Genomic DNA, 12,157 nt, shown 5'->3' on the forward strand with positions numbered 1-12,157 from the left:
TGTCTAATCTTAGTGCGCATCCCGCTACGGTCTGTATGCAATTGTTTAACAATCTTAAGAAAAGTGCTATGTAATGAGTTATGATGATGATTATAATTTGTATTATCATTACCTGATGTTGTCCTCAGAGTGCTGGGTTTCTTCTCCTCTCCTGGCTTAGTGGCTGAAAGACATGACAATGTGTTGATGAGTAACAGTGAAGCCACAGTATTAGGGGTATGAACCTAAAAGTCGACTCCTCAACGTCACAAACACATGTCGACACCGACTGGGAGAAGTCAAGTCACGTTTTTATTGTGTTAATTGAATTGTTTTTGTGTGTGTGTGTGGTACCCAGGGGCTTTTTGGCTGCCACGGTGGTGGTTGCAGTGCGAGTAGACACGGCCGTGCGCGTTGACGTGGCGGCTTTGCTGGTCGCTGTGGTAGCGATGCCGTTTTTGGTGGTGGTGGAGGTGGCGGTACGAGTCGACGCAGTGGAAGCAGCCTTCGGCACTGTGGGGCGCTTCTCTGCGGGTATCTACCAAGACAGAGACAAGACAGAGACAAGACAGAGTGTGTGTGTTATGTAGGGTTGAAACCCGTCAGGCCCGGTTCCGAGATTGAAGAACCGGAATCGGTTCCATCATAATATTATTTGGAACCGTTTCTGGTAGGTTTCAGAATTTCTTTCTTTTTTTTAATCACACTGTGAGAGCTGGTATGTGGACTTGAAGTCTGCTATGCAATTACTATACTAGTGGTTCTCAACGCTGAGAGTGTACAGATGGAAAGACATGGACGCGTAAGGGTCCATTTAGTTCCATCTGTACAGTCTCAGAGTTACAGTCCTGTAAGGGTCCATTTGGAACCCGATAAAGGGGAACCGTTAAGGAATCGGACTGTTAAGTGGGAATCATTACAATCCTAGTGATATGAGAGGTCTGGTAGAAGAAGAGCAGGAGAGGACTCAGGACCGTGGAACGTCATGAAGCATGATGTCACGCATGTGATCGTGGCAACCGTAAACAGAAACACACAGAGACAAAGGACACCGTATAAAACACATATAATGTCCGTACAGCCTGGTCAATGGTCGCTGACTCCAGTATTCAACGATTTCATTCTGAAATCTCAGTCAGATCTTGGCCTACATTCGTAGCTGACACAGACCGGTTTCACAACCTTTCATTCAGGCCAACCGCCCTCGCCCACATATTTTCCCCGGATATGTGGCATGATCTACATACAGCTGCACTGTTGCAAAACAGACTGGCCATGTGTGACCGACGCATTCCGTGCCCGTGAGCCATTGCTGGGCTAAGAAAAGACTGCCATTTGTTGTTGGTCATAGACAGTGTCACACTGTCTGTAGATAAAGAGACCACCAGCAGAGGGTAACAAAACACAGATGGAGTTTGTGGTAGACATGAGGATACCCACAGCAGGCAGCACTAAGGCCAGTTCGTGGTAGACATGAGGATACCCACAGCAGGCAGCATTAAGGCCAGTTTGTGGTAGACATGAGGATACCCACAGCAGGCAGCATTAAGGCCAGTTTGTGGTAGACATGAGGATACCCACAGCAGGCAGCATTAAGGCCAGTTTGTGGTAGACATGAGGATACCCACAGCAGGCAGCATTAAGGCCAGTTTGTGGTAGACATGAGGATACCCACAGCAGGCAGCATTAAGGCCAGAGCCCAATCAATCAGCAGCCGTTGAACCGTGAACAAAATGCTCACTTTTAGAGATTTGTCATTGGGACAAAAGGGGGCCTTAACCATTAAAATGAAAATATTGATCTGAGACCATTGATTTCATTGAGTAAAGTTTGGAATTGCTTTAATTAAATAGCTTTTTAGCCACCATTTTACCATTCTCTAAATATCAATTACATTATATACTGTACAGTGTGTATGAATGATAAGAATAAATGTTTTCTAAAATTATTCTAATTCAAGATGATGGCAGAGTCCACACGATCACACCAAAACTTTATAGCGATGGCGGTGAATTATAGGAACACCCAGAGAGCCAACACAACACTCACGTTCAACATGTTTACAGAACTTTGTTATAGTTACGTTTATAGTTATAATTCTTGGGTAGCTCTTAATTCATATACTGTAAAGAGTAAATACATCTAACTTTAACGGCTTTGTTTTCCTTGCATCAATTTCATTGAGTCTTCTTCTCGCTCATTCCAATATGCAGGTTCAGGAGTTGGGTATAAATTCATTTTCTATCTCTTCTGCCCAGAAGTGTGAAAGCACAATAAAACGTAGTGCTATAGTAGTGTCAGTGAAACCTTGAGGCTGAAATCCCACCTGAATCCCATTTCCTAAGCCTTCATATTGACCGTGAGGTCCGTGAGGAGAGGCCGATTAATCTTGCAGCCCAAGGACTCTATTTCTCCCTCTCCCTCTCCCCTATTTTCTCACTTCACTCCCTTTTTTTCACCTCCTAATTTTTCTGCCCCAATCTTTAGTGCTGTAGGAAGCAATCTCCCTCGGCCCCATGGACTTACTGCCAGCTTACTGTAGTACCGAGATACGTTTAACAAGCAGAAACTGTTTACGCTGTAGTCACTGTAAAAATTAACAGCGTCTGCCACTCTACAAGGTTTTTTTTTAAGCCGTTTCATAATAGGGAAAGCTCTGGCTATTTTAGGTTTGTGGAGCCCTGGTTTACCGTGTACGCGGGCCTGGGACAGCGGTCCAGTGGACCCCTGGTTTACAGTGTAGGCGGCCTGGGACAGAGGTCCAGTGGCCCTGCACTCACCTTGGGTCTGACATCACGGGTAGCGGTCACACTAGTGCTGTTGGTGGCGGCCGAAGCGGGGCGGCTGGCGGTAGAGGAGGCGGGCCGGGCCGCGGAGGTGCCGGTACCGGTGGTGGGCCTCTTGGGCCCCGCGGCGGAGCCGGCGGCGGTCAGCGGCTTGGCTGCCGCCGCCGTGGGCGCTTTTTTGTTGAGGGTGGTTGAGGTGGAGGTAGAAGGGGCGGGGCGTTTAGTAGGGGCGGAGGTCGTGGGTGCCGCCGGTCGCGCTTTGGCGGCAGCAACGCTCGGTTTGGTGGCCCCGGCAACAGGCTGCGTCGTGGGAAATGATATGACAGGGACAGGACGGATGGAGGGCAAAATAAGGCAGAAAAGCAAGAGAAAATCATAAAAAAACAACATGGGAGAATGCATGATAACAGCAGCTATAGTAGGTAAAGCAGGCAGAGCAACTTTGATTAAGAAAACGGCAAAACATAATGACATACTAACCAATTCAATAGAGGATGATCAATAAATTATGATGATAATGTTAGAACTGATTAAAGAGTTGTGGCTTCGACTGTACCTACAATACTGAAATAAAGCAGTAGCATAAGCAGCATGAGTGATGGTGATGAATGACCGTACTTGAGATCAGCGCCGACCCAAGCATAATACCCTACATAAACACTGCATGAAGGCATAATCCGTTGACCTCCATTATACTGGACATTAATCTATCTCAGCAAAGGCTGCATAATTGGCATGCCGTATTCCAAGTACAGTATGCAAGTACTGTATGGTATGCATACAGGCAGGGAGAATCATCGTATAGCTTACCTCTGTCTTTGTCAGACATGGCCATACCTGTGATTAGTTCCTACACAACAGGACTTTTAAACCAAAACATATACCTGTAGTCCAATATGAATTTTAGATCGTAAAATATAGTATGCAATCTAGAAATGCTAGTTTGTGTTCTAGAAGTATAATGATCTGGGTGTACGTTTTAGTCGTTACGCAAGAATCTTTGTCAACGTGTTAAAATTATAAATTGTAAAGGTATTCTGTGTTCTAGTGGGATATGGTGGTATTGTAATTTCTGGTGCTCTTGTTTTATGCTAGTCTGTGTGTTCTAAATTCATGTTACTCTTTTGTCCATTCAAGAAGTATGTTAGTCTATGCTTAGAGTATAACTAGAGTATATTCATCTGTGTGTGATGAAAGTATGCTCTGTGTTCTAGAAGTGTGTTGCATGTTACAGGCAGGTACCTTGGTCTTCTTGTCTGGACTCTGCAGGTCTTTGCCTGGCGCAGCAGTGCTCCCGTTAGCAGAGGGCTTACTGGCAGGCTTTTTGGTCTTCTCAGCTGTGTCTGCTTTTGCAGCCTTGTCTTTCTTCTCGTCTTTCTTATCCTCAGCTTTCTTCTGCTTCTCCTCCTTCTCGCTTTTCTGTGGGCCTGTCAGTTCACTGAGCTTCTCCTTGTCGTCTTCGGCGGTGGGAATCGGCCCCGCGGCCCCCGCCTCCACTTTGTTCGCTGCGTCGTCCTTCATTTTGGGCTCAGGCTGTTGCTCCATCTCGCCGAGAAGAGTAAAAGCATCCAACTTCTCGGGTGTTGGTTGCTTCTCGATGCTCTGCTCCTTGTCGACCATAGCCTCCTGCACGAGGTCTTCTGCTTTGTCAAACGTTACTGTCACTTTGTTTCTCTCTCTCTCTTGTTCCATCTCTCTTTCTTTTTGCATCTCTCTCTCTTTTTCCATCTCTCTCTCTCTTTTAATCTCTTTCTCCTTTTCCAGCTCTCTCTCTCTTTTCATCTCTTTCTCCTTTTCCATCTCTCTTTCTTTTTCCATCTCTCTCTCTTTTTTCATCTCTTTCTCCTTTTCCATCTCTTTCTCTCTTTTCATCTCTTTCTCCTTTTCCAGCTCTTTCTCTCTTTTCATCTCTTTCTCCTTTTCCAGCTCTCTTTGTTTTTCCATCTCTCTCTCTTTTTTCATCTCTTTCTCTTTTTCAACCTCTCTTTCTTTTTCCATCTCTTTCTCCTTCTGCATCTCTTTCTCCTTTTCCTTGTCTCTCTCTTTTTCCAGGTCTTTCTCGGCTTCTGTTACAGTCACTTTCTCCACCTTGCTGTCTGTATCAACACCAGCCATCTCCGCCTTCTCATTCTTCTGTTCTGCGTTGTCCAGAGGATCGAAAAAGTCCACCTTCACCTTCACATGGTCCTCCACCTTTTCCTCCTTCTTCTCTGCCATGTCTGATGTCCCTGGGGAGTGAGAGAGAAAAGAGAGAAAGAAATAGCTTACAACAAACCATCTAGATTCTAGAATGTTAAGACTAGTCAATCCATTCAAGGGCAGATTCACACTATGGTCCCGGGTGCGCACTCAGGACCAATTGGCAGATGTTGTGGTTAGTGTGAATGCTGCGTACCGTTCCCGGGAGCGGATCACCCAACCGTTCCCGGGAGAGGATCACCCAACCGTTCCCGGGAGCGGATCACCCAACCGTTCCCGGGACCACATGGAGGTAGTCTCAGGACCAATTGAAGTGTACTCGGATACGGATCGCTGCAATGTGAAAGCATTGAATACAGTTGAATGAAGTGTACTCGGGTGCGGAAGCAGTGACGTAGAGTCGGTGGGGACCATGGGGCCTCAAAAATACCAAACGGTGGTGCATACATAACAAGATGGTCGTTTGTATTTTTTTGTTAAAGTTCGCGAGCCTTGGATACTAGGCAACCTGGCCTGGCGGTGACTTATTAAAAAAAAATGTAATAGACCACAGCAAACCTTCAACTGAAAACACACATCTGGGCGAAAACACTATTCCATTCATAGATTATAATACAACACAAAGCAGGCTTAGATATTGTTGCTGTCAGGCCGCGTATGTCCAAAACAGTTAATTTTCAGGAATTACTGTTCATTGGATAATTATTCAAATATTCATAAACTGACTTAATCACCTGGGATTACTATTTTGGGCATGTCAATGCTTTAAAAAGTAGCTGATCTACAAGTATTTTCACAAAAATGTCAAACGAGCTAAAAAATAGGGCATTCACTTATACAAGACATAATAAGGTGAAACATGGAGATTCAAGGTTTTTGTCCAACAGCGACAATATATATCTTTTGTCTGTGGAGTCTTTGGAGTAAATCATTTGCATCATTCCACTTCAGGTACAGGATGAAATAACGATGGGGGCGCATGGGGGGGTTTCCAGTGACTATCTCCCCCAGGGCAGTCAGTTTTTGCAAAACAAGGAAGAAAAATGAACTATTTCTGTCACTGTGGCAGTGACAGACAAGATGTGGAAATTGACTAAGCTTGTTGTCCTATCTCGCCCTTGTGTCCTCGTGTAACAGTAAAAGAGGAATCTGTGCTATGTAACAACCAATTCAACACAGGTCACATTCATGGCTACAGTAGGTCATATACAGTAGTTGCAAAAAATATATATTCAATGTTGCGCAACATCTTCTAAAGTGTGCTACAGTATGTGAGCAACCACAGAGCCAAATCTCCTATTATGTGCAAAGCCACCTAACGAGGAAAAAAGTAACTGACTGAATGAATCGTTCAGAATCGTTCGTTCAGACTCCCTGTTTTCCACTGCACTCTGCTGAGAGAGCGTAACACTTTAGCAGTCAAATGAGCTATTCTGCCAATGTCACTTATGGTCGCAGATCACGTTTTATTTTATTTTTTCCTTTTTTTATTAGAGGCCTCGTTCTGTTTTGTTCAAATTGTTCTGCTGAGCTGTCTAACCTCTCCACTTCAGTTACAAGAGTCTCCAAATGCCTTCATATAATGAGCTTTCAATTGATCTTGGCAGAGGAAACAAACAAGCAATTATAGAAGGTGATGAGAAGTGGTTTGAGCAGGAAAAAGAAGAACCATTATCGAAGAGCGAGCCAGAGAGAGAAACAGTGACAGAGACAGATAGACCGAATGGAACGAGAGAGACGGAGCGATACTGAGAGAACAGAAGCGGTCGGACAGACAGACAGACAGACAGACAGACAGACAGACAGACAGAGGGCAGGTGAAAGACAGACATGCAAACAGACGAATAAGACAGAGAGGGAGCGTGACATCTAGAGAAACAAAGACTTTGACCTAACTCTCAAGTGGGTGTGGGAAATATCGACATGCACATTACAGCTGAGAGGTGTGTGGGAGAGTGGGAGGGAGAGGGAGGGAGGGAGGGAGGGAGCAAGTGAGCGAGGGCTGGCAACAAGCAGGTTGAAGATACTAGTGAGTTTAGGAGAAAGACAGATAAAAGAACAGAAAGGAGGGAGCAAGAGGGTGTGGGTACACACACACACACACACACACACACACACACACACACACACACACAGTGTAACAGGACAGAGGGAGAGAAGGGAATAAACAGGAGAGAACAATAGAGAATATTACCCTTTTGACCAAATATATGGCAGAGAGGTCCAAAGGCATTAAAGATCCACCAAAGATCTTTATATAAACCATGATTCATAACTGATGACAATATTCAGCAAAAAATATGAAAGGATCATTCTAGTTCTCTAAAGTGTTTCTCGCTAGTTTCTTTTTTTTATATATTTTTTTGTAGAAGTTTGAAGTGCAACAGGCCATGGAGTAACCCATTTTGGGCGGGAACCCCTTTTGGTGTTAGCATTATGTTATGCTTTAGCTATTGAAAAATAGCAGATCTACAAGCTCATAGCAATAGAGAATACAATAGAGAATATTAGGAAAAGTGAATGAGGGTCTAAGACCTTGAGCTGAGAGACCTTACAAAGGAATGAGCCACCTCAACTTCGCTCGTCATGCCAAGTGCAGATACTGTACATGGCTTAAAAACACTCAAATAAAAACGTCAACAAAAAAACACTGACGTTCTGATGAGACAAAAGGCAGCTGGGTTTGTTTGGTTTGGTGGGCATGGGTAGACTAGGGGTTAGGATGAATCAGCAGAATAATAATAATAGCTTGCATTTATATAGCAGCACATTTCATGAAGGACGCTAGAACAACCAACAAACAACAAGCAGAGTAGGAATGTGAGAAACGGTCACCCGAACTGGATCCATGGATCCGGATCTTCAAATAGTAAAATCAACAGGAAGTTAACATAAAAAAAACAGTACAGGTTTTGGTGATGTCTGAATGAACTTTGTTTGTTTACGTACTAAAAGAGTGACTTTGAGAGCTTTTTCAGCGTACAATGTAAGCCAACGAGGAGCATATTTTGAAGTCAAGGTAACTACACAACCTAAACCTCTACCAAAGTGGTCTTGCACTGTAAGTAAACAGCAGGTGTCAGACCAATCAGCACAGGTGATCTCTCTACCTTTTCTCGTTTGCTTGGGAGGGACATTTCTTTTTTCACCAGACAATTCCACTCTATCAATCACACTAGGCAGGGATGCACCGAAAGGGAAATTCTTGGCCGAATACCGAATAATATTCGGTATCCACTCTATCAATCACACTAGGGAATAGGGATGCATCGAAAAGGAAACAGTTGGCCGAAATACCGAATATCCGAATATTATATATCTTTTTTTCCTACCATTGCTGTCATGGCCGTACCTTAAAGCCACCTGATTTATGGCAAAATAAATGGTTATGGCAAAACTTTACTTAAATAACAATCACTATTATGGGTCCATAAAACATTTATTCAGCTCTTTTTAAAGCATTAATTGCATACACTATTCGGTGATATATTTTCTGCCTATTCGGGCCGAAAGCGAATAGGCCGAAAATGCATTTTTAGCCATTTTCTGCCGAATATTTTCTGCGGCCGAATATTCTGTGCATCACTAAATCACACAATAATGAAGCGGACACACACACACACACACATTGTGACACACACACACACACACACACACACACACACACACACACACACACACACACACACACACACACACACACACACACACACACACACACAGTAAGAGAGCACGTAGAGCGCTAACTCCCCAGCATTAATCTCAGACAGACTCAAAATCTGCCCTGTCTGGCGGAGGACTACCTAGCAACAGGGCAAGCAAGACGTGTAAACAGCAGCCATTTTGGAAGACCGCCCCACGTAGGAGGCAGGAGGGCTTGAATAATTTGAAGCACTGATTATTGGAAGCATCTATCACAGTCTCAGGGCTCACTGGCCGTGGGGACATTAGGAGTCCATATATTAAATGGAGGTGTTTGGACGTCACTTGTAAAGTGATTAATTAATACCGCTAACACAAACAGCTGTGATATACCAGATAAGCTGGTATTAACACAGTTAATAGATAATTATAGAGTTAATATCACTTCATTATTACTTAAGTGAATTACAAATATTTTGAGAACAAAGACAGCATTTTTAAAACAAAATGTAGGAGGGTCCTACATGGATTAAGGTTCCAGGGGGTTGTGTGTGTCACAGGGTCTGTTTTGTACATGAATATAACCACATTATAACCATATAAAATGAAATGGGAGTTAAATGCTGCAATTTGTAAAAATGGCAAAATATGTCTCCTAACGTCGTTGAAGTGGGACTCATAAAATGTCCCTGGAACTCATCTAAAAGACCATCCCTGCATCCCGGGTCTCATTACATTGAAAACCTATTTACATCACTGCCTTTCATGAACCAAGGACGCTTTACAAAATGTACCAATACCAACAACAATCAAAAACTATATGCCATAAGGCTGAGAAGAGAAGACAGAATACCAAGTCTGAGTGATATGAGCCCTTCGCCATGGTGTGCCGCTGACTGTAAAAAGGCATGCCAGACATTACATTCTATAGACAGAGCAACACAATACACTCCCATTCACTGCATTCACAGACACGGTGCGAGCAGTACGTGAGCCGTGTCTCAGCTCACTGAGCCCGCGGTGAGCCCAGTGTGATACAGTATGAGACTCTAGAGGAGAACAATTTGCATCTGGGGTGCAACGAGTCCATTCATTCAAGGGTTTCATCAGCATAATGACAACAATTATGGCTCAATTAGGCTGCTGTGCAGTCTAATTTCTGTTTAATATGCTAAAATATGCTAACTATGCTCTCCCCTTTATAAAATACTACAGCGGCCTACGGTGTCATGATGTTATCATCGTAGGTAATACAATAATAATAATAATGAATAATAATAATGGTGAGAGGGTAGTGGTGAGCAAAAAGGGAGCCACTTTATTATAAATGTTGTTCTCCTGTCATAAGTAGCCTACTTAATAGTTAGGATATTGATTAAAAAATGTATCAAGGAACTCAAAAATACCCGAGACCCGATCCAGGATAATTTCCTCTTCTTGTTTAGCGGTGAAACATGGAAGCCTGACGCTTCGCCTTCTGCCTTTGATAGTTTTAAGTGAAGATGGACAGGAAAGAGTGTGAGAGAACGGGGCTCAAACCCAGCCAATTTCTAGGATTGATTTCCATTCCTGCTTTCTGTTTTTTCCTAGACAGAATTACGCAAATCAACTGCCAGAAAAGTCTCTCTCATTAAATCTCCTGCATTCTCCGTTCTCTCTGTCTCTCTCTCTTCCTCTCTGTCCGTTCTCTCTGTCTCTCTCTCTTCCTCTCTGTTCGTTCTCTCTGTCTCTCTCTCTTCCTCTCTGCCACAACAACTTACGGTGACTGACAGAGGGAGCCGAGGGCAGGTTTATCTCCAGTCACCAAAGCTACGCAGCAGTCAGTAATGTTATTTTCTAGGACACCAAATACGCTCTGGTTGCCTTCAAAGAGTCCTGAAGTGGTTTACAGGGTACACTTTGTCTCACCTTAACCCATTTTGACCTGAGATCAGATTCTAAAAATGTCCTATACATCCTGACAGTTTTCTGAAAAAGCTATGTTTCTATGTCAGTTGTTCTTGGATTTTTCAAAAATAGCAGACCTACAAGCTCGTAGCACGCCACTCGGTGGCACGCTAAGAGCTTGTAGATCTTCTATTTGTAAGTGTCACTGCTCAATTACTATGGTATAAAAACATTCCAGCCTGATTTATCAGCCCTGCCCCCTATTTGTCATATGACCAATCCAAAAATAGTCGTTCTACAACTAACGTGTTGTGAGCTTGTAGATCCATTTTCTTTCTTTTCTTTTTTACAATTCGTTGCTTGCAGATCTGCTATTCTCACTTTTTGTATTTATTAATTACAGTAAACAAAACTTCTATTATTTTCAATATGACAACACATAAAGGAGACCAACACTGTGTATGGTCCTGACTCCTGTCCCCTAGGCAACCATGTTAAAACATCTACGTACACATTACTCACTACATAGTACATACTCACAACCAGACATGGTGGTCAAATTATAGATACTCCTGGTCAAATATTACTCCACTACAACTTAATGCGTCATTAAAAAAAAAAAACGTAGAGCAGGGATTCCCACCCTTTCTATTACCACGGACCGGCTGAGAGTTCATAATGTTTGCGGCATGGCTGGGGGGGTGGGGGGCAGGGTTGCATCATCGCAGACCATTGTAGACAGCAAGGAAGACCAATATAGTGGAGTGAAAGTCACAAGTATCTAAAAAGAAACACAGCAGGCAACAGTGCAGCACTTTTGCCCCTACTGGTACTCCTAGTAACATAGTCACACCCTACTGGTACTCATAGTAACATAGTCCAACACACAGTCACGTAGGTTAAGACGGACATTGCCGTTCCTTGGAGTGGTTGCACCACTCAATAAGAATACTCAAATAAAGCACAGATACTCAAAAGTAGAGGAAATGTACTTAAGTTACTGTCTACCACTGCTCACAACACAGGAACGACAGCCTAAACAGACACACATGCACATGCATAGGCATGAAGCAAACTGAAGCGACCGGCGCTCAGACTAAACAAGGAACGAAGGAAGGAACACGGAGCCAGACGATGCAGACGAGACAGCGGAGCGTTTCATGTGCTCCGCCAAGCGTTAGCAAGAACCAAGCAGGCACACATCCACAACATACCCTCAGCCTGCGTGAGGGTATCGAGTCCCACACCGTCAGCTGCCTGCGGGACACTATGCAGATGGACCCTGTGACACACACACAACCCCCTGGAACGACCTGAGATCAGATTCTAAAAATGTCTTCTACGTCCTGACAGTTTTCTGAAAAAGTCGGTGGTTCTTCGATTTTTCAAAAATAGCAGACCTACAAGCTCATAGCGCACCACTTGGTGGCACGCTATGAGCTTGTAGATCTGCTATTTTTCAATAGCTAAAGCTTAACATAATGCTAACAAAAAGGGGCCTGTTGCACTTCAAACTATAAATAAACGAAAAAATTAATAAAAAATAAACTAGCTAGAAACACTTAGAACTAGAATGATCCTTTCATAATTTTGCTGAATATTGTAATCAGTTATGAATCATGGTTAAATAAAGATCTTTGGTGGATCTTTAATATGCCTTTGGA

At 43.5% G+C, this 12,157-nt stretch overlaps 1 protein-coding gene across 1 annotated transcript in view; it reads right to left on the reverse strand.

The window, feature by feature from the left end:
• LOC308336585 (uncharacterized protein) overlaps positions 1–12,157 on the reverse strand; it is a 114,618-nt gene that overhangs the window by 14,161 nt on the left and 88,300 nt on the right. The window contains exons 7-10 of the mRNA XM_080794001.1: positions 4,008–4,993; positions 2,760–3,065; positions 334–517; positions 113–163 (exon numbers count right to left, since the gene is read on the reverse strand). Of these exons, the coding sequence (XP_080650127.1) occupies positions 113–163; positions 334–517; positions 2,760–3,065; positions 4,008–4,993 (1,527 nt within the window). The remainder of the gene's footprint in view (positions 1–112; positions 164–333; positions 518–2,759; positions 3,066–4,007; positions 4,994–12,157) is intronic.

This window comes from Protomyctophum bolini, assembly GCF_963924005.1.
Source record: "Protomyctophum bolini genome assembly, chromosome: 21".
Classification (NCBI taxonomy): Eukaryota; Metazoa; Chordata; class Actinopteri; order Myctophiformes; family Myctophidae; genus Protomyctophum; species Protomyctophum bolini.